At 37.4% G+C, this 24152-nt stretch overlaps 1 protein-coding gene across 7 annotated transcripts in view; it reads left to right on the plus strand.

Moving 5' to 3' along the window:
* Window positions 1-24152, plus strand: part of ARB2A (ARB2 cotranscriptional regulator A) — a 427691-nt gene that overhangs the window by 40366 nt on the left and 363173 nt on the right. For all 7 annotated transcript variants that reach the window (XM_027100623.1, XM_027100624.1, XM_027100620.1 and 4 more), the window contains 2 exons: window positions 5708-5809; window positions 10722-10822. In XM_027100623.1, the coding sequence (XP_026956424.1) occupies window positions 5740-5809; window positions 10722-10822 (171 nt within the window). In that variant the 5' untranslated portion in view covers window positions 5708-5739. The remainder of the gene's footprint in view (window positions 1-5707; window positions 5810-10721; window positions 10823-24152) is intronic.

The following is a 24152-nucleotide window of genomic DNA, read 5'->3' on the forward strand; positions in this document are numbered from 1 at the left end:
CCACTTGATTCTTATTCAGAATTGTTTGGCTTTTCTAGGTCCTTTGCCTTTCCATGTAAATTTTAAGAGTAAAATTGTCTATAACCACAAAAAGATAATTTACTGAGATTTTGATAGGAATTGTGTTTAAACCTATAGACGAATGTGAGAATTGACGTCTTTACTATATTGAGGTTTCTAGTCCATGAACATGGAATGTCTGTCATTTATTTAGATATTTGAGTTCCTTCATTGATTCTTTGTAATTTTCATCATGTAAGTCTTACACATTTGTTACTAGATTTATACTCATTTTATATATATGTATATATTTTTGGCTGCGTTGGGTCTTCATTGCTGCTTGCAGTCTTTCTGTAGTTGCGGCAACTGGGGGCTACTCTTCGTTGCAGTGTGTGGGCTTCTCCTTGCGGTGGCTTCTCTTGTTGTGGAGCACAGGCTCTAGGCGCATGGGCTTCAGTAGTTGTGGTACCCGGGCTCAGTAGTTATGGCTCGTGGGCTCTAGAGCACAGGCTCAGTAGTTGTGGCACACGGGCTTAGTTGCTCCACAGCATGTGGGATCTTCCCAGACAAGGGCTCGAACCCGTGTCCCCTGCATTGGCAGGCGGATTCTTAACCACTGCGCCACCAGGGAAGTCCTTCATTATAATTTTTAGAGTGATTGTAAATGGTATTGTGTTTTTAATTTCAATTGTCACATGTTTACTGATAGTTTCTGGAAATATAATGAAGTTTTGTGTGTTGATATTATATTCTGTGACTTTGCTGAAGTCACTTATTAGTTCTTGGGGTTTTCTTGGTAGATCCTTGGGATTTTCTATGTAGACCATCATGTCATTTGCTAGTTGGACAGTTTTATTTCTTCCTTTTCAGTCTTGCTTTTTTGCACTGGCTAAGACATCCAATACTATGTTGAATAAGAATAAGGAGAATGGGGCTTCCCTGGTGGCGCAGTGGTTGAGAGTCCGCCTGCCGATGCAGGGGACACGGGTTCGTGCCCTGGTCCGGGAAGATCCCACATGCCGTGGAGCAGCTGGGCCCGTGAGCCATGGCCGCTGAGCCTGCGCGTCCGGAGCCTGTGCTCCGCAACGGGAGAGGCCACAACAGTGAGAGGGCCATGTACCACAAAAAAAAAAAAAAAAAAGAAGAAGAAGGAGAATGGACATTTTTTCCTTGCTCGTTAGGGGTAATAGTGAGTAGTGCCACTCCCATTTTCATCCCTTAATTTCTAGACCTGTGAATTCTGGCTGTGGGAGAAATAGCACTATATTTTGGACACTGATTCAGAGTATATACAGCCTTCTAGAGAATCTTGTTCCAGCCCTGCAGGGTTCTGCCACCCAGCTGACCCTGTAACTGAGTCTTCAAAAGGCAGTCCACCATTCTGTCAAACTAGCTGCTTCAAGATGGTGGGGAGCATGTTAAGACCAGTGAGTTCCATGAGTTGGGCCCATTGCCACCCTTCTTTTGCTGTAATGTGAGTTTCTTGATCAGAAACAATGTGGTGTGGAATACCATGATGGTGGATAAAGCCTTCTGTAAGTCCACAGATAGCAGATTTGGCAGAAGCATTGAGTGCAGGGACGGCCAGTCTGTATCCAGAGAAAGTATCTATTCCAGTAAGAACAAAATGCTGCCCCTTTCATGATGGAGGTGATCCAGTGTAATTAACCTGCCACCAAGTAGCTGGCTGAGCACCCCAGGGAATGGTGCCATGTTGGGGACGAAATGTTGGTCTCTGCTGCTGGCAGATTGGACACTCAGCTATGGTTGTAGCCAAGTTGGCTTTGGTGAGTGGATGTTCATATTACTGAGCCCCCATATGACCTCCTTCCTTGCCACCATGGCCACTTTGTTCTTGAGCTCATTGGGTGATGACAGGTTTGGCTGGGGAAAGAGTTTGACTGGTGTCCACAGAATGGATCACCCTGCACACTTGATTTTTCAAATATTCCTCTGTTGAGGTTACCTTGTAGCGAGCATTCACTTGGGACACAAATATCTTCTCATCTTTTGCTCATTCAGGGAGGTCTATCCACATACCTCTTCTCCAGATTTCCTTGTCACCAATTTTCTAGTTGTGTTCCTTCCAGGTCCCTGACTGTCCAGGCAAACAATTGGCCACAGCCCGTGAATCATTATATAATCACATGTCTGGCCATATCTCTTTCCAAAGAAATGAAACAGCTAGGTGCACTGCTCTCAGTTCTGCTCACTGGGAAGATTTCTCTTTACCACTGTCATTTAGGGATATCCCCAAAAGGGGCTCTAATGTTTCAACTGTCCACTTTTGGGTGGTGTCTGAATATCATGCAGAACCATCTATAAACCAGACTCAAGTTTTTTTTCTTCTGTCAATTGATGAGGGCTTAGGTGCACACTGATGGATAGAAGGCTGTGTAGCAGCAGTGGAGACCATAGGCATTTGGGCCACTTCTTCATGTAACTTACTTTTGTCTTCAGGGCCTACTCAGTCCTGATCACATACATACCACTTCCATTTGATGATGGAATGCTATTGTACAGACCCAATTTTATGACTTGGTGGGTCAGTTAACACCTAGTTCATGATGGACAGCTACATGGTAAGTTGGTAGCCCGTGGTTAAGTGTTCAGTCTCTACTCAGGCCCCGTAGCAGGCCAAGAGGTATTTCTCAAAAGGAGAGTAGTTACCTGCAGTGGATAGCAAGGCTTTCCTCCAAAATCCTCAGAGCCTGTGCTGTGAAGGCAGACGACTGATGTCCTAGCTTGAAGACAGTCATAGAGAGAGTGGGAATTCTGTCTTACTCACCTTCTATTCAGGCCTTCAATGGATTGGATGAGGTTCATCCATATTGGAGGTGGGGGGCAATCTGCTTTACTCAGTCTACAGTTTCAAATGTTAATCTCATCCAGAAACACTTTCACAGACACACTCAGAATAATGTTTAACCAAATATCTGGGCACCCAGTCAAGATGACACATAAAATTAACCATCACACCATTCATCTGTCTATGGAAACTGGTTGCTTACTCCTTTTGGCTGTTGTGAATAATGCTGCTGTGAACAGGGGTGTACAAATATCTGAGTCTTTGTTTTCAATTCTTTGGGGTATAAAATGGTATTTTTATCCAGTTACTGCATATGCTTTGTTGAAGTTTAGAATTCTAGTTGCTAAATCACTTTAATCACCAGAGGCATGTTTTAGAAAAAACAGTTGTGTTACATCTGATATGTATTTAGGTTATAAGAATTCAGTTGTACTGTGTTTTATAGGCGATTGAAGGGATTTTCAATGGAAATGTTTTATTATACTTGATTTTTGCCTAATCTACTGCCTTTGGAACCCAGTCTCTGTAAAATGCAGTTATATAGCATTGTTTTCCTTTTACAAAGCAGAAAAATAATTTCTGACAATTTCTTTCTACGTGTCTTCTCAATGCTAATGAAATAAAAAAAAAATCTAGTTCTCCAGTTGACAGAGGAGAAGTTTGAGCAATGCGTATTTGTTTAGTTGTTCATTTTATCATTCAAAGGAACATTTTGGTCAAAGCCAAAGCATATTTCTGTATTCAGAAGAGTTTATCCTTTTTATAAGGTAATGAAGAGAGGGGGTACACCGTTTTAGAGTTTATATAGCACATAGAATAAAAGTATGGGGATTTTGAAAGAGTACTGAGTTAGGTATTGGGGAATAAATTTATTTTATTAACCCCACTTTACTATTAAGGTCTAATTTTGGGCGGGCCATTTTACCTCTCTGAGCTTATTTCTTTGTCTCAAAGACAGTGAAGATGATAACACATGCTACTACTGTATAGGGCTGTGATGGTCAAGTGAGGTAAAGTATGTGAAGTCTTTAAAATGATATATAGATGTTAGATGGCATTTTATGATCTGAGCTGATAGAAGGAGAAAATGGATATTAGACATAATACAGCTGCTTATGTATTGGACGGTTTTTGTGTGTCTGATTAAAAGGTTTCTAAATTTTGAACTGTGGAAGATGACTGTGAAGTAAAGGAATTCAATTCATTGGAAGGAGAGATGTGAGAATCTTCAAGCCAGTTTTTGATATTAAAAATCTTCTATTTTACTCTGTTTTGCAAAGATTTACATGTTGTTCAGAGCTTTACTAATGAATCAGAAATTTGTCAGCATGTATCTCTTGGGCCCAGTATGCATACTTTGTGACATTTTTTTATTTTACTAGACAATTTGCAAACCTTTTTTTATAAAGATGTTTGTATGCTGAAAATGGTATATTTTTGTGTGAGTTGAGGTTTATCTGATACAGCAGTTTGAAGAATTTTAAACAATGACTTTTAAATTTTTTTTTTACAAGTTTTTTGATGTCTTATCTTTGTGTCCTACGGAAAGACCAGAGTCTGGAGGTAGACAAACTATTTTTTCCTCTAGCATATTTTTATGATCTGTACAGATGGATTTGTTATATCTGTGTAAATGAGAGACAGAAATAAAGTGTTAATTCTGAGGTTCTTCTTTTGTTTAAAAGAAAGCGGGGACTGGTTTGCTATACTATGTATCCGAGGAGCTCTTTCTCTTCGGGAACTTGAGTTAGATTGAAAAAAATCTCAAAATCTAAACTTAAAAAACAAAACAAAACACATCTTTTGGGAACTAAATAAATTTGAAGTTTATCTTTAATTTTTCCGAGTTTCCATATGACACTAAGATGACATATAGTAAGAATTTTTGCCTCATCCCATGATGATAGCCTAAAAGAGATCATTAAATACTGTCTACAGGCTGATTTTAGGGCTGGGGCAGGGAAACTACGAGATAAGCCTGCAACACCTTGTAGTAACAGGAGGTAAGGAAATGCTCACAAAATAAAAAGATGTGACTGAGGAGCCATGCCGACTGTATGTACTGTGGTGTCCTGGGTGGGATCCTGGCACAGAAAATGGACATTAATGGAAAAACTGATGAATAATATCTGGGCTTAGTTAACAGTAATGTACCAACATTGGTTTCTTCCTTTTGACAAATGTAGCCTTGTAAGGTAGGATGTTAACAATAGGGGAAACTGGGTACAGACACTATCTGTACTATCTTTCAACTTTTCTGTAAATCTAAAAAGATTCAAAAATAAAATGTTTATTTACAAAACCTTGGTGACAGTTTTTTTTATTATGTATAATCAAATGATGTGAAGAATAAAAACTGTTTTGTGTTAGCCAGTTTTCTCCAGTTAGCATGTTTTAGTTTAATATTATGATCTTCTAAATATTAAACTAAAACATGATTTTAGATTACTCTAAAAGAATAATATGCTATATTACCATTATTTTTATTTTTAAGTTCCCTTATTCATAGTAGTTTCATTTATATGTAAGATTTAGTGACCTTTTAAAAGTCATATTAACATCTGAAACTTTTAAAATGATAGGAGGTTAATAAGGTACAAATTAATAGCTGTATATTTTGAAGGGAAGAAGTTAATAATTTACCATAGTGGTACATAGGATCTAGGTTGTGATTGTTTTGAGAATTATGGTTTTGAAAGTGCTTATGCTATATTGATACTGTACCTCATCATAATATAGCACTTTGGGAACTTAAAAATGTAATAATCTTATCAGTTAAGGCAACACATAAAAAGTAATCTAATAGAACAAAAGAATACTTAAAATAATTTAAAATATAATCTTTGTTATCAACTATGAAAATGAATATAAATAAACTTCATGTAATTTCTTTTCTAGATTTATTATCTAGGATAGATTTGGATGAACTAATGAAAAAAGATGAACCACCTCTTGATTTTCCTGATACACTGGAAGGATTTGAATATGCTTTTAATGAAAGTAAGTGGTGTATGCTATATGCAAGATTTGTTTAACAATGCTAATAGAATCATAGGACAGATATTATTTGCTACTTTTATTTGCCAGCTAGAAAGTTTTATGTGTTTCTTTTGAGAATAATGTCTTATCCTTCTATGATGAAGTTCTTCAGTCAAGTAAAAGAACCAAGTAATAATTTCCCGTAGTTGTCAAGTCACTTAAACCAACGAACGTGAATTTGATTCAGCTTATGTATTTTCAGTTTTGAGTGTTCAGCTCCCTTGTATCCAGCTGGAACTCCCAATTAAATTATGTAGAAAGATGCTACTATTTCACATGTTATTTAAAATGAAATGACTGGCAATAATTATCTGTGACAATATTTTAAAGCATAATACTCAATTCCATGATTTTTTTAGGCAACATCCTTATTGTAAAGTTTGTTAATTAAGTTCTGAATAAAATAAGCTTTGCACTTGGGATTTGGAATAACATACCATAGATTGCAAGGATGTTTCTGGAACAAAGCACAATTAAACTCTGGATTAATACCATTGTAGTACTTGAAGGATAATGTTATTACAGGCCAGGTAGCATTTGAATTGCAGCTTTCTACTTGTTGCCCTGCATTAACTAAATTGGTGATTTGTCATCACTGTGTTTTTTCAAAATTTTACATGCAGTTATTTTATTCTGTTCACATTGACGATTGTCATACAACATACAAAAAGTACAAAAACCCAGTTCATTTTCTAATACCAGGTCAGAGCCAAGTTGCAAAAGAGGACTGTACAGTAAGTTACAAGAAGAGTTCAGGTGTCCTGTACAAATCATGCTGCCTGTCGCATGGTGTATTTAAAGCTGTACATATTGCCACAGGAGAACGTCTTGTCTTTGCAGCGTGCATATAGTTCCTGCCGATGAGGCCTCCTTAGATTCATGTGTCTGTACAATATCAATTATAGGTGTTAGAACTTATAGTGACAGTCTCTGTGTACTAGAATATTAAATGAGTTTAAACAGAGCATATTAGAAACTTTGATCTCTTTTCTGATACTAATTTTCATGTTTTTTAATAAAGGATATCTAATGGCAAAATATGTGTGAGTAGTAATATTTTGTTTTTAAAAGAAATTTTATAATTTAATTAACAGAGTCAAAATTGCTCTGAGACTAATGTTGCCTCTACCCCTTTAAAACAATTACCAGACTCCTCTTTCAGAACAGGGATTGGGGGAGTGTGTTGGTACTGCGGGTAAATCATAGAACTATGTTTGCTTTATGGATAGAGGATATCAGCTTTCACTGAAGTCTGTCTTTCATCTTCCTTGAACATTTCTTAAAGGGAGTGAAAAACAAAGAAGCAATACACTTTTCTCTCTCACTTTCCTATCAGATACATTCATACACACATCTTAGCTTACATTTTTATACCCTTGCATGCACATGCTCTGTACTTACACACTTTCAGACACACCTACACCTTTGCACATGCAAGTGTACTTACACATGAATGCATATGGACCCTTGCACACACCTATCATTTATTTTTTAAATATCCTGGACACTGTCTTGCATAAATATAGGCTTACAGTATGAGGCAAAGATTGTTGCATTCCAAGGAGAGAATGTTTTATGGATCTTATTTTTAGCATGATACAGTTCAGGGTTGAACTCAGAGTGAATAGTGAGTACTTTTTCAAAGAGGTGAGGTTCTGAAACCAGGAAACTGGTTTCAGTATTAAGCTGCTAAAAGGGCAGTTCTAACTTAGTATCCCCAGAGACTTTTTTTTTCAGGATTTATAATAAAAAAACTTTTATGAAAGCTTTGAATTGAAACTTTCATTACCTGATTGAAGAAGCTTCTAAATTTTCTAAAGAATTTTAAAGTTCTTAGTTGGGTAACAGAAGAATTTGGATACAGAGTTCACCCTAAGGAAAAAAAAATTTGTAACGAAGGGAAAGAGATTCTTTTTAACTGCATCAAACTGATACCTTGTTCTTTCAAATCACTTTACCTTTTCAAATACTCTTTGTGTTCAAAATGCCTATTTAGCCATTCTCCAGTTGTTGGAATTGTATAAGGCCCAGCTCTTGCTTTGGAAGATGAAGGTGAAGGCTTTTCCCCTTTTCCCTCAACCCACACACACTATATATACCTCTGTACAGTATTATGAGGAAGCACACTTTCGTATCACCAAAAAAAAATATTTGGACTCAGCAACAAACTGAGTTTGAATCTTGTCTTCCATGATAGCTGATATTTATTGTACTCTTACTACATGCCAGGAAGTGTCCTAAATACTTTCAATTTATTAATTTATTTAGGCCATTGATAGCTTATTTTGGGTCTTAGACTCCACCACCAATCTGATAAAATATATGGATACACTTCAGAATAATGGGCATTTGGGTATACACAGGAAATTTTACAACTGAATTTTGAGGACTCTAAAATAAAATGTCCTAAGTCAGCCCTTTGACAGTTGCTGAAGAGATTTTCCAAACCTTTGAGAAATACCAAATTTGCAAATACAACTATAACATAAGTGATCCAGGTTATCTTTTCTGGTTAAGAATGCTTACTTTCTTTGCCTCTTTACCTTCTTTTCGCTTTTAATACTAGAGTAGCATTGACATGTATACACTACCAAATGTAAAATAGGTAGCTAGTGGGAAGCAGCCGCATAGCACAGGGAGATCAGCTCAGTGCTTTGTGCTGACCTAGAAGGGTGGGATAGGGAGGGTGGGAGGGAGACGCAAGAGGGAGGGGATATGGGGATATATGTATATGTATAGCTGATTCACTTTGTTATACAGCAGAAACTAACACAACATTGTAAGGCAATTATACTCCAATAAAGATGTTTAAAAATATATCAATAAAAATAAAATCAATGAAAAACAAAAAAAAAACCAACAAGCAAACTAAAAGTACTAGTGCTGATAGTTGGCTGTTTTGATAGGGCTTATTTTCCCTAAAGTATCAAAATCATTATCACTTTATGAGAATTATTATGTCCAAAATGAACAGAGAATTAAAAAAAAACCAAACCTCTCTTTGAGATGTAGTTATAAGTATCTATATCTAACTACCTAAACTCACTATCTAGGTAAGTCAGTTCCCCTTCACACAGCAGTCTCATAGAAAATACATTTAAAATTTTAGTGCAGCAATATTACACATTACTGTATGTCATGTACCTTTAAGGTTGCTTTAGTCAAAATGCCAAGTGCTAGATTTGCAGATGTCTTCAATCTGCTTGTATTGGTATGCTAAATGGGAATTTCCCTGTCCTAGAAAGAAAACTGTAGATGTACCTTACAATTTACATGGCATCGTCTGACCATAAAAGAGTGTTATAATGAGCCAATGCAGTGTCTCATGTTGAGTATTAAAGAACTTTACAAGTAAGGATTAGCCCTTATTTTATATATTAAAAATACCCATTTTATATGTAGTAAAATTGATTCATAAAAATAATGAAATAGTTTTACTTAGAGTAGTATATTTCCTGGCTTTAGTTTCAGTGCCACAGCTTTCCTTTCAAGTCTTTCTTCACTCTTGCATGTCCTCATTGGATAAAAATCAAATACTAATAACTCCATTCAGCTTGACCATGTCCCTCTTCTGCCCCTGAAGTCTTTCTTGTGCCTCATTGCTCTTAGGATAAAGTCCAAACCCAGTAGTTTGGGCCTTCTGCTATTTGATTCCACGTGTCCTCCAATGTTATATTATTTTATTTGGTTCATACTCTTTTTGTTTCTTTTAAACTGGGTTGTTCACCATTATTTGAACTTGCTGTCATGTTTTTTCAAAATTCTGTTTATGTTGTCTGAGTAGGGGCGGGAGGCAAGGTGTTAAAGCACTTGGTCTGTGGTCTGTTTCTCTCTTGAATACCAGGGGAATGCTTCTGGGGAAAGAAAGAAGACAGGTGGCCTGGTCTGTGCTATGAGGAGAATCCTTATCCATGGAGTATTTTGAGCAGGATAACTGGTTTGGCATTGCTTATAGTTAAACAAACCTATAATCTGTGGATATGTAGGGCATGTTTCTCTGAAAAATATCACATGAGCAGTACATCTCTCTGGCACATAAAATGGAATTGTTTTATAACCAGCATGCTCACCAATGTGTTAGGTAACTCATGTGCCCCACTTAGAGACATCACCTATTCTGAACCAGAGAGTGCTATCCAGTGAGAGGATAGGCCCTGGGAAGACATGGTCAGGCTGTTCCAGACCTGCTTTGCCTGTGCCTCTTGATTGCTTGTACCCTTAAAGTTATTAGTAAAGTTATTAATTATCAGCAAAATCTCTGAATTGTGTGAGTCTGACTTGACAGTCTAAACCTGTGTTGGCTCACTGTCTCTCTCCAATTTCCGTTTTAAATCTTACTTGTATTTCAAGGCCTAGTTGAGAAATTTCACTAAAACCTTCTGAACCTATTCTAGCCTATAGGCATCCTTCATTTTTCTAAACTCATTTTAGACTTTATTATCTATCTGAATTGCCTGTAGCAGTTTTTAGACTGTTGACTTACTTCATTCTTGTTTAACTCTCTGAAAAGTTGCTCAACTTTTAAATGTTTATGCTGTTACTCCTCAGGTAGCCTCTAAGCTTAGGAATGGGGACCACGTTCACGGCTATAGCTAGCAAAAATCCTCATACGTTGTAGGCCCTCAAATATTGTTAATTTGCTTTGGATTAGAGAAACAAAGATCAGAGACATAGCATTTGAGTACTTGGGGTCATTCTTTTATACTATGTATATGTTTGCATCACATGGATATTTGAAGAAAAAAATCTGATAAAAAAATGAAACTGTTCTGAGAAAGATATTTTAAATTTTTATTAGACATTATTTATTTTACTTTCCATATTATTATAAATGTACTCTGAATCATAGCAATATTGTTTGTTTGTCTTCTAGAGGGGCAGTTAAGGCACATAAAAACCGGGGAGCCATTTGTTTTTAACTACCGGGAAGACTTGCACAGATGGAACCAGAAAAGATATGAAGCGCTTGGAGAGGTATGGTCGTGTATACAACTTCAACCTTGTGTTTTTCCAATTTTAAATAGTCAGAATAAAGGTTTTGAAGCTGAAGCAGTACATGCACTCTTTCTACAAAAAAGTGATTAAAAACAGTTTTTGCATTTTTTAATTTTTTGTGGTAATGCTAGAAACATATTTTCAGTTTAAAAGTTTATGCTTTTACATAAATATATCCTTCCCATGACCTTAATATTTTGTAGTGAGTCGTTATAAGGGGAACAAATTCATGCTAAATTTTCTATTTTTAATGTTTTTAGGAGCTTGAATCCTCTGCTGTGCGAGGAAGAATAAGTGTTCTTTTAAGTGCTTATCTAAAACAAAAAACAAAAATCAAAAGAGTTGCTTGTGTTAACTGTGTGAGGTGATGCATGTGTTCATTATCCTGATCTTGGTAATTTTTCTACAATGTATAGCAAATCATCTTATTGTGCACTTTAAATATATACAATTATAGTTGTCAATTATTCCTGAAAGTTAAAGAAATTACTTATGTATATGAAGAAGATTGATATTTGGCTAATAAATTGGATATAACCTACTTAATCTTTGACTTGATAAAGGATTAGGCCTTGTGAAACATTGGATACCTCACATGCTACCACTGGTAGGAACCTTTGAAAATGTCATTTGTCATTCAAGTGAATGTTTTGTTAAAACTCAAAGTTGTACTCATTGGCGTCATATTAAGTATTTTCAATAAAATGCATATGGACACATTTGTTTAGTGCAATAACTAAACAGCCACTTTACTTCTATAAGGAAGAGCTGAAGGTTTTATTTCTTTTTTGGCTCTTTAATAAAGTAGTCAAAATTAATAAATTAATTAAAATTAATAAAGTTAAAATTAATTATTTGGTTAAACAGTAGCATAAAGAATATATGAAATTTAGTTTATGTTTTCTGGGAGACAGTTTTCCTTGGATCTCTTCATTTCTGCACGTATCTGAGCAAAGGCATTGACAACTTTTGTTCTGGACCATCTTTTTGAGGATGTCTGTATAGGAAACAGCCTTGGAAGAGAGAGATTGTGTCTTCCTCCAAGGCAGAGGGCAGATTTGTTTGTGTCAAGGTACTTTCACCTTCTTTCCCTACTAGTGGCAAAGGATGAGCAGGTTTGCTAGCAACCCCCTCGTTAAATTGGGCTTCATAAGTTTGAGGTTCCACAGCCATGATACAATGTCACTATGTGCTCAGCCTCTACCCTGGGCGTATCAACATTGCCTCTTTGGTATTTGAGGGGCAGGAGAAACAGATGAAAACATGAAGCTCATACTGCTTGCTGTAACCTGGGTAATAAAATCCTTTGTCTCTTACCCAGGAGTCTAGTGTCTTCTGGCTGCAACCATGAAACTGTAGTGGGCTAACTTTTTAACTTGCAACTCAGAGTAAAATCACAGACTCATGAGAGTTCTTGACGTTGTTCTCCAGCATTTGTAACTTAACTGTATTTAATGCCCTGAATGATTTCTACTGTCCATAAAAAAGAGTTTGCCTAATTCCACATGACTTAATTATGTGCTGCAGACTGATAGTATTTTTATTATAGAATATCCATACTATATGGCCTTAGAGAAGGACTGGGATTGTTTGTTTATTTTTAATGGGGATTACATTTTACTCTTTTCCATAAGCCATGTACATTTGTTCACTGGGATAGGTGCTGTTCTCCAAACATCTGCATTTTTGACATCTGCATCTTTTTCAGTCTCAACCTATATCCTCCAACATCATCTTTATCAAAATCTAAGTAGTGTGTCTTATTAGATATTCCCATGTGTAAGTGATTCCTTTCTGAGATCTGAGATCTCCTACCTAATTCTTTGGACATATGGAGGGTCACAAAAAATTTTTAAACCTCACAGTCAACTCAAGACTTATGTCAGTATAATTCTGAAAGTTCTTGTATAACTGTCTACAGTTCCTAGAAAACAAATAAACATCATGTTTAAATTCTGGAAATATTTAGTACTTCATATTACCAATAAGATCTCTAATTCCATTAAGCGAGTACCTGTGAAAAGCCTCTCACCACAATGTCCTAGATGTAGAAGCACTGAAAAATCTCCTTTCTCTTCAGTGATGGATAGGACGGAATTCAGAAATTTGAGTTTATTGCCTGGGAGGCTGCCTTAATAAACAGCTTTGGATATGCTTAAGATTTAAGTTTTAAGGAAACGAATTTTGACTTCAGGCTATAGTCTAAACCAAAAGCCCTTCTGTTTTCTTAAGTGTTTTCCTACTGAATATTGAGTTTTGTCTTGAGCTGAGAGGTACTATATATGTTTCACAACTGCTGTTTTAGTTTATGTGTATTTCTCTCTTAAGGAGATTATTATAGCAATCATTCAGTAGAAATTGTTTTTAAGACTTGCTCCTGAAATGCTCTATCATTTTTATGTAAATTAAACTTACTGTGTAAGTAAAATAAACTGAGATGTCATTTTCTTTTTAGAATGCAGTGCCATAAGTACACAAAAGAGTACTCTTTACCTTCAAATAGTTACATTTTTGTAATCAAATGCTTTTGCTAATATGTATATATATATTTTACTGTCTACATATAGCTTGATAAAAACATATAGCCTTTAATAAGTTTGGTTAATTTCTCTAAATTTAGAAAGATACTTTCAGTTTTAGGAAGTGGGAGAGTGGTGTGAAAGGGTAATTTTCAAAATAGAAGTCTTTAATGTATGTACATTGGAGCAAAAGGCCAAGGAATAACATTTCTGTTAGACACAGAAAGACTAGAAAGCCTATCATGTTACGTAGTAAATAGAATGGTAAAAACTCAGCATGTCAAATTTTCTCAACTGTCTCTTTCATGTCAATACTGAATTACTATTAAATGCAGAATTTGTAATCCAGCAGAAATTCTAATGAAAGATTTGATTTTCTTGCCTAATTTGGGTCTTTGCATTTCCTTTGATATTTGTTTACTTCTTTAAAAATTAATAAATTGTCAATGTGCTTATTAGTAAGAGGATAGCAGTGATTGGATAGTCTTACAAGCTTGGCTTTTTATTCATGGATAGGATCACACTTACAAAAAAAAGAAAAAGTAAGGGCATGATTTTTTTCCCTGGACCTAAATTAGTAGTATGTCTTGTAAAATAGTGGAAACTTACTGAAAAATATTGCATCAGAAAAAATGGAATTTATTGAAGAATGTAGGCCAGCAGTGTCTTTTGGGGTTTTTTCTAATGGCCATATTTAGGTACTTGAAATAGGAGCAACTTAAAGTAAAGAATAATAATATAAATTATTATTTTAATATTCAAATATTTGAATATAATGTGATTATCTGTGTATAACTATTACCTTCATATAAGGTGAAATTCTCACATCTCATATTGTGACAGAAACAAAGGTCTGGCTGTCAGGAGATCTGGGTCCTAGTTCTGGCTCAGCACTATCTGTGTGACTGGGAAAATATAAGATGAGCCTAGGACATCATCTTTTTCTGGAAAGCAAACATTTAGTCTAATGGAAGTATGTGAAGAGGACAGAGAAACCAACTTGAAAGGATTTCCTTTGGCCAAAATTGGGACAATTCGAGGGTAAAACAGAGTTAGGATTCTATTGATTATAAAACATTTAATAAAAAGTCATGATTCCATAACATTTTAAAAAAATGTAGTTAATGTGCTATCGTAAGATGAAAATTATCTGAAAATTGGTAATCAAACGGAGAGAATTAAGTAGCTAGACTTTTTATTAGGAACTATTGTTCATTTGCAGGTGAGGAAGGAATGTTCTACTTTACCAAAGAATACTGGCTACTAAAAGTAAAAAAATATGACAAAATTAGAAAATCACCATAATTCTAAAGATGTTCCTTCAAGATTCCCATTTCCTGCTTAGTCAGTCGAACTCTAATCTAGGAGCTACTGTGAAGAGACTTTGCAGATGTAATTAAGGTTACTCGTCAGCTGATCTTAAGATAGGGAGATTGTCCTGGATTATCTGGGTGGATTCAGTACAATCACAAGAGTAATTAAAAGCAGAAGAGAAAGGCAGAAGAGTCAGTCACAGAAATTCTGCAGAAGAGGCAGGAAGAGAGATTCCAAGCATGAGGATTCAACACACCATTGCTGGCTTTGAGATAGAGGACCCACTTGCAGGAACCAGAGAGAGGCCTGTAGGAGCTAAGGGTATCCCTGAACTGACAGTCAGCAAGGAAAACAAGGATCTCAGTACTGCAGCCTCAGTGAACCGGATTTTGTCAACAACCTGAGTGAGCTCGGAACGGGCCTTTCTCCAGAACCTCCTGATAAGAGCCCATCTGGCTGACACCTTGATTTTGCACTTGTGAAACCTAGAGCAGAGAAACCAGTAGAATCAACCCAGATTTGTGATCTATAAATTGTGAGATGCTAAATTGTGTTTAAGCTATTAAGTTTGTGGTAATGTGTTAGAAAACTACCACACAACCCCTTAATGAAATGATTGATTCAGATGAGGATCATGAATGTATACTAATTTCATTAGGTGAAAGGATGTGAGGGAATATTTGCACAGTGTATTTGTACAGAATATTTGCAAAGTATTTCCAAAGTATCACCTCACAGATTTCTTGCAATTGTAAGGGGGCAAAATATGTACCTTAAAATAGAGATCTAGCTGTCAGCACATTACCTAAGTGAACAAAGTTAGTATCACTATTTTATTTTATTTTATTTTTTTTGCGGTACGTGGGCCTCTCACTGTTGTGGCCTCTCCCGTTGCGGAGCACAGGCTCCGGACGCACAGGCTCAGCAGCCATGGCTCACGGGCCCAGCTGCTCCGCGGCATGTGGGATCTTCCCGGACCGGGGCACGAACCCGTGTCCCCTGCATCGGCAGGAGGACTCTCAACCACTGCGCCACCAGGGAAGCCCAGTATCATTATTAATAGAAGAACTTGACGTTACGCGTCTTCTGATATGATGCAGTTTGAAGTACACAGCATTAACCGTGAATATTCTTGCTATGTGTATTGAATCTGACGTTAATCAGACCTTTAGATGTGTCTTCCATTTTCGTGAAATATAGGAATAGAGGGAAAAGTAAATGACACCACAAGGACACAGTCCAGAACATGGGACATGTAAAACACAATGCCATTAAAAATACTGAAAAGATTTATGTGTCAGAGGTAAAGAAACTGTTGTAGATGAAAATAAACAAGGAGATAGCAACCAGTTTCAGTGTATGAACATTGATGGGATTTTTGTTTAAAAAAACTAAAGCAAACAAAAAAACCTCTACACTCTTTAGGGGCAACTGAGGAAGAATTGTTAGTTTCTTTAGGTGTGATAATATTACGTATTACAGTTATGTAGGAAAATGTCCTTATTCTTAGGTGATGCTTGTGAAATATTTAGGGAGAAGGTCATGATGCCTGCAAGCTATTTTTAAACGCTTCTTGAGAAAGAGGAAAAAACCACAGAAATAAACAGAAAGCATATATGGCAGAATGCTGTTAAGAATTGTTCAGTCAAGGTGGGAGATGTAAAAGTGTTTATTGTACTATTTTTCAACATTTCTGTGTGTTTGAAAAGTTTCACAAGTTGAGTATTGGGAAAGAAGAAGCTGGTGATAGGAAACTTGAAGGAGCTTTGTGTTTGTGGCTTTTTCCCTGTCAGGCTATATACTTCAGTGTTCTTGGACTGTACCATTTTATTTGGGACCCTTCAAATATCTAGAATTTGGAGTACTTCTTTCTGGGATAACAACATCCATTCTAGCACTTGAGTTGTTTCCAAAGAGTTTGTTCCATTTCTTAGGAATACCTTACTTAGTATTTTGCCTGGGGCATAAATGCATTTGGCATCACAGAAGGAATGAACTAGGTGGGTGAGTATTATGACAGTTTCTATGAGTCTCTCATACTCCTGTATGTCTTATTAGATATGCCAAGAATACAGGAGTCTGCCTGCTTTTTACCTGGGCCATTTCTCAAGAGTTGTGTTTGCAACAGGCAGTATTGAAGCATGAGGTTAGGTCTTCCTCTGGGACAAAGAACAGGCTTGCTTACAGCTTACTAGGAAATGATGGGCTCCCCAAGCTGGGTATTCCTCAGCTTTGACCTGAACTGCTCTGTGTGCAGCATCCATCTAGGGTCACATCATGTTGTGCCCCAGGGACTTGGGGTCCAGGGAACCAGTGCAAATATGCTGATGCTATGCTGTGATTAATAGTCCTTTATCTGTGACCCAGAAGTTTTGTGTCTGTTGTTAGCACCCATGAAAGTTAACAGGCTAGCTGATTAGTTTGTAACTGAGGCAAAAGCAAATCTCAGACCTGTCAGTGTAATCCCTCTGTTTTCAGTCTGACTTCTCACTTCCACTCTTCACTGGATCTGCATTTTCCAAGCCTTGAAACCCCTGAGGTTCTGCTGGGCCAGTAACCTACTTTCCTAGTTTAAATGGATGGCACTACCATTCATCCAGTTTTGTAAGGCAGAAACTACATAGTCCTTTCACTCATCATGTTTGACTTCATGTGACCAGGTCTTGTTATTATACCTTTTTACGTCACATCTTTTTCCATGTCTATTGCTACTGGTTTAGCTTAGGTCTGTATCATCTCTTAAACTAGATTACTGCAGTTCAGCTTCATGATGAAATGCGTCCCCCTGTCAGAATTCATATATTGAAGCTCTAACCTCTTATGTGATTGCATTTGGAGATAGGGCTGTTAGAAAGTAATTAAGATTAAATGTGGTCATAAGGGTGGGGCCCTAATCTGATATGATTGGTACCTTTATAAGAAAAGATCTCTCTCTCTCTTCCCCCTTCCCTCTCTCTCTCCCTCTCTCTCTCTCTCTCTCTTCCCCATTTCATGTACACACTGAGGAAAGGCCATGTGAGGACAGAGCAAGAAGGTAACTGTCTACCAGCCAGAAAGAGCCCTCTCACCAGGAACCTAATCAGCCAGCACCTAGATCTGGTACTTCCCAGCCTTTAGAACTGTGAGAAATAAATTTCTGTTGTTTATGCCACCTAGTCTGTGGTACTTTGTTATGGCAGCCTGATCAGACTGAGACACTACCTGCAATGTGGTCCATCCATGCCTGCCTCCTTCCACCTCCATCTTTGAACCTCTTCTCAATGCTGCTACCAGAGATATCTTTTAAAGCTGCAACTGTGAGCATGTTTGCCTGTTTTTAGAACCTTTATGTGCTTCCCTACAAAATGAATTTCAAACTGCTTGCCTTGTTATACCAGACCTTTCATGAGTTGGCCCTTGCATATTTTTCTGGCTTTATCACTTGCCTCCTCTCTTGCCCCAGTTCCCACTCACCCTATGCTTGAGCTATATAAACCTACTTGTGGTTTTCTAATATGCCATGCTGTTTTATATCTCTGGGCCTCTACTCATGCAGGGAGCATTTGGTGCCAAGGATGCAGCTTTACCACCCTCCCTCCCATCTGCTTGCAGAATATTTATTCATCTTTCAAGCTTAGATCAACCTCTAAGAAAACTTTCTCTGATCCACATAGGATAGAATGGACCTCTCTCTTCTTTGTGTCTCAAATTTGTTTTTAAAATAATTCTGTTATAACACGTATAATATATTATTTCTCTTAGTGTGTAATGTATCTTTCTCCTTTTACTAGATGTGTTGGGGGCTTACCTAAGGCTAAATAGATAGTGTATTAGTCACGGTTCTCCAGAGGAACATAAACCAATAGGTTGTACATATAGAGAAAAATACATTTATTTTAAGCAGTTTGCTTATGTAATTATGGAGGCTGGGTGAGTCCAAAATCTGATGGGGAGGCCGGCAGGCTAGAGAACCAGGCAAGAGTTGATGTTGAAGTTTGATTTCAAAAACAGTCTGCAGGCAGAATTCCCTCTTGCTCTGGGGAGATCAACTTTTATTCTTTTAAGCCCTTCAACTGATTGGATGAGGCCTACCCTCATTAGGGAGGTCAATCTGCTTTACTTAAAGTACACTGATTTACATGTAAATCTCATTCAAAAACACCCTCACAGAAACAGCCAGAATAGCATTTGACCATGTATCTGAGCACCATAGCCAGCCAAGGTGCCCCATAAAATTAACCATCACAGATAGTGATCGTATCTAGATGTAATTTAGTCTGAATATGCCATAAGACCTCACATAGCCTTCCTCAGGCTCAGGGTGGAGTCATTCTCTGCAGGGATTCAAGCCCACAATGTGATGCCTACTGTTTTTTTCCCACTAGAACCCCACAGTTTCTTTCTGTCCTGATTAATTGCTTTCCATGCACAGAAACAAGGGTGATATGTATTTGTACTATGGTATGATAAGCATTAGGCAGCTATGTTTTTTTCCATTATAGCCAGGAACTTTTCTAAGCTTTCAGTCATTAAGGTTTACAGTTTCACAGTGACCAGCCTGCTAGGAGTTGTATATTGCATGATTTGATGGCCCAGCAGGGAACAACTCCTGGAAATTCCTCCCCAAATCTATCTATTGTAGTAGATGTAACCTGATAAATAAGAATCAAAAGATACTGGTATACTACTAGAGTTCCATTCATTCATCAGCAGTTGGTCCTTTTCAGCATCGTAGTGAATGAAGGACCAAAATGTCTCCAGTTTGATGCTACTCAGGTTAGACCTTGTCAGGTTCCAAAACAGAGGCAGTCTTGGCAAACATATAGCTTCACCCCAGTGGGCATTTACTGTTGTAAGACACAATAGAAGAATTGTATTGTCATACCAGCATCCTCCCCAACCCCATCTTCCTCAGATCCCTTGCAAAAGCAGAGAATTCGATTTCGTGGGGACCCTCCTTTGGTCCCCTTCTTGCTGAGTGTGAGCATACACTTGTGAAGGTCTGTAAGCTAGCCCTTCTTGACTTTATTTCTACCCATTTTTGATAACAGATGTTCAGTTGCCTGCTCCAGCTTTCTGTAAACCTCTATGCTAAGCATGATAAGCAACGTGGTATGTGCATTTGAGGTGTTGTTTCTTCACCTGTGGTTAGACACTGTGTGCCATAAAATGCAGTTTTTGACCTGAAAGCTTTCCAAATCGGTTCTGTGTTTTTTGCTCCAGTCCTTTTATTGTGTTTTGAGTGTTTACATTTACCTCCAAGTATGCAAAGCTCAGTCCAGAGTGTCTATACCGCTCATGCCCATTATAGTCTCCCGGGGCTATGGGCAGTGGTCCAGTATAGTTCACTTGCCAACTGTGTGTGGAGCCTTCACTGTAGGAAATCTGCCTCATAGCTGTTTGCAGTCTGTCTTATCATTGGTGGATGGTACAGTCCTTGTTGGCATTTTGTATCTCAGAACATACAAGAGGAATAAGCTGTCAGCCGCTGTTGCACGGCTACAGCTCTGCTGTGTCCATATATTTCATAAGCCAAAGTGGCAATGTTGAGTCGAGTGAGCATACTAAATATCTACCTGTTGGTTAGAGTCACCTTATGATTATTTTGATGGGAATCCACACGTCCTCCTTTAAATAAAGAGTCCCTTAAATTCCCATAGGGTCATGCCCCTTACTCATGGGCATCTGCCATAGGCTCCAGTCTGCATTTCTGAATTACTTTCCTAGTTTACTTTTCCATAGCCCATCTGTCTGACCGTGTGACCAAGCCATTCACTGGCACCCATGAGTTACACAAACTGCAGGGCCCATGGGGTTGTCTAATTCTCCTGTCACTGAAAGGATAACAACGTGTAGTTCTGCCCACTGAGATGATTTATTCTAATCTTCTTTAATCAGAGTTTCTTCCATCAGTTGGTCACAGTGTGGAAGCTTTCCAAACAGGATGCTGTCTGTCACCTTGGAACTGACATCTGTAAACCAAGCAGCTTTTTGTTTGTCAACTAGGGGTTGCTAATAGGATACTCCCCGTGTGGCACTAGGATCCAGTAGTCATCCAGGTACCTCCAAAGTTGGTCCTAAGGGAAAAGAGGCTATCTGCTCATAAATTTATATCTTCTTCTTTTCCTCTGATAGATATTCCTGTATCAACCATTTCCATTTCATTATGGAAATTTTCTTTTCACTGCCTACCTTATTAGAACGTTACTCTGACATTACACAAAACATTATGGGTAGCTCAGATCTCAAGATTATTTCCTTCAGTTATGGAGGCAATTTCAGTTAATGACCAGTAATAAGCCGTTGTCTTTCAAACAGCATGTACTGCGTTGCTGCATCTGGACATTTTCTTGTCTAAAACCCAGCAGTCACTGCTGGGCAGCACTCACAGACTTTTGCCATAAGTTCTAGTCCAGATGAGTGAATTCAAGTTACAAAAACTTCCAAAAAATATATGTGGGTTCCATAAGAACCCACATATATTGACTGGGCTACTATGGCCTTTTGTAATTCAGACATAGCCTGCTGTTGCTCAGGCCTTCATTTAAATATGGCCTTCTTTCAGATAGCTTTATGGGTAGGAGCTAGCAATATGCCCAGATATAGAATATGTCCCCTCTATAATCACAGCAACACAACTGGGTGTTGTGCTTCTTGTTTGGTTTCTGAGATAGGCAATGGCAGCTGTTTATTGCTAGTTGCCTGTGGAATATCACCAGTGGCTCCTGTCTAAGTTATTTATCAAAACTTTAACATATGAGTAGACCCTCGGATCTTTGTTGAATTTACCTACCAAATTATTAACCAAATAATGAGAGTAAACTGGTGAATTCAGATACTCTTGTGGCAAAACAACAAATATGGGATCCTTCCCGCATGAAGGTAAATGGTGGTTGACTCTTTTCTGATAGATATCAAGAAAAAGGCATTTGCAAGATCAAAAAAATAAATCTTCCTTTAAATAATATTGCAAAACTACTGCCTTGTTTTTGACTTATAGAATGAGAGGATAATAGAGAAATATATAATTTTTCCTGATGAACTTGGTTAGCTGGGTAGAAAAACAAATAAGATAAATAAAACGCTAACTCCAATGTAAAAAGCTAGAACATTTAATAACTAAGGCCAGACGGGGATTAGTTATGTGTCTAATAACAAGTGAGAGTAAGACAGTGGTGTGAGGTGGTTAAAAATCATTGATTGGATGGTTTGTACTGAGCCAGAGCCTACAGGGTCACCGGGAATAAACACGCACGAGTGCACATAAGCACAGTTTTTTAAATGAAGATGCGGACTCAACCAGTGGAAGACTTTTTTTCAATCAACGTTTACACACTTAACGAGAGAACAGTTTTCAACTAAAGTGGACAATTAGTTCTTAGGCAGGATTTCCGAAAGAGACTCAGCCAGAGCTGTGATGGTGTTCTTGGTTAGCAGTTGTAGCCTGGCATGACAGGTAACTGTTACTTTTCAGCAAGCATTTGTCAAGAATCAAGTCATTGCCTCCTGTCAGGAATCCATATGTGCGTTGCATAGAGCAACAGACTGGAGACACGAGGCCTCAACCTGCTAAAGTGGGTGTCTACTCCTCCACGCTCAAAGATTTAAGATAGGGTGTTAAAGTTAAGTGTTTTATTAGAGTACAAGTAGGCTCAATTTGCATATGTTTTATGGTAAATTTTAAAATAAAAGAACTCACTGTATATTACCCAAATGCATTATTTTTTGCTTTTTTAAATTAGGCTGTGATTTTGCCTTTATTATTAAATGTTATCTCTGGACCAGTTTTATCTACAAAATGTCATCTATACATAGCTCTTCAGAACCTAACCTCTCTTATAAGTAGGCAGTTACCTATATTAAATGTGACTGTAAGCCACTGTCTATCTTTTGTTCACTCTGACCCTTTACACCTTGTAAGTTGTTTCATCTGACTGTGATGGTAAAGGCTGTGTATGGTAGTCACTAAAGTGGGAATAAGGAGTACATATGCTTGTAAAAACTTCATGATTATTAATATGTTTTGATACTGTTTTATTGCTATGGTTACCCAAACAATCATAATTGACATCATAGGTTTTAAAATAATATGTAATGTGTATGTTAGTAATTCTGTGAGAAATAACAAAAAATAAATTTGCCTAGCTTCTCTTTTTTATTCTGTTTTCACATGTGCAGTTTCTTATGCTATGACCTTTTATTTTTTTATCTCACTTTCTCTACTGCTTTTTTCTAGCCAGCATTTAAACATGCATAAGTCTCTCCCATCTTAATGATTTTTAGTTCTTGTTTTGTTCGTTCACTTAGCAATGTTTGACATTGTAACTTCTTTCTTTTCAAAATATTGTCTTAACTATGCCCTCATGTAATGATATTCTCTGGTTTTCTTCTTAACCTCTGTGAACACTTGTTCTTCATCTCCTTTGCACCTTCTAGTACTTTTGTCAATCTGTTAACGTGAGGTGTGTCAGGACTCAGTTCTAGGTCTTCTGTTTCTCTCTATTCATTTTCCCTTGGTGAACGATTATGCTCCCATAGCCTCTGATGCCATCTTTGAGTTATTTGACTCTAAACCCTAATCTATATCCCTATCTCCCTGTGCTCTGGACTGGACACCTTCACTTGGCATTTCGTTAGGCACCTCACACTCTGCTTGTGTAAAACTGAACTGATTGATCAGCTTTCCATTCCCCAGGAAACGTTTTCCTATATATCAGTAATCTATCTAGTCATTCAGGCTAGCTACCTAGGAGTTAAGCTTGAGTTTTTCCTCTCCCTCAATTTGTACAGCTCACCACTCTTTCTAGTTTCCTACTCACTGGTTCCCTAATCCTCTCCATCCATGGTGAGTCCACGTTAGTCTCAGGGTTCTTTTCCTTGTTTGTTTATTCATTCATTCATTTAGTCATTAATTTAAAACTTTTTTTTTTTTTTTTGACTGCCTACTCTGAGCCAAGCAATGTTCTGGGTACTGAGGATATCACACAGTTAACAAAACAGATAAACATTGAATGGAGATCACATTTTTTGTGGAGAAGGGGAAGACAGATAATAAGCAAAATAAATAGTATTTAGCTGTTGACAGTGTTTTTGAAAAACTAAAAGTTGTAGGTCAGGATGAGTTGAGTCTAAGCACTGTGCCCAGGAGCACTTCAGCATTAAGAAATTGAGGAGAAGGGGAGTCAACAGCAGAGACCAAAAAGAGCAGGCCACTGAGGCAAGAGTAAAACAGTGAGACTGTGATGTCCTTAAAGCCATGTGAATAATATATATCTAGGAGAAGGAATGATGATTTCTATAGATTCAGTCAAACAGGTCAGTGAGGGTGCTCTGATTGGAGTTCTTCTGACTCATCTCCCTGGCTAAGTGTAATCCTTGACAGCTCCATTCTGAAGCCAAAATGTTATTCCAAAGTTATAAACTTTATTATCTTTTATTTCTCAGTGACTTTAGGATAAAGGTCAAACTACTTCATATGGCCTACAAGGCTCAAGCTG

This window comes from Aethalodelphis obliquidens, unplaced genomic scaffold (genome assembly GCF_003676395.1).
Source record: "Aethalodelphis obliquidens isolate GAN/ISIS:26980383/991018 unplaced genomic scaffold, ASM367639v1 scaffold4, whole genome shotgun sequence".
Lineage (NCBI taxonomy): Eukaryota > Metazoa > Chordata > Mammalia > Artiodactyla > Delphinidae > Aethalodelphis > Aethalodelphis obliquidens.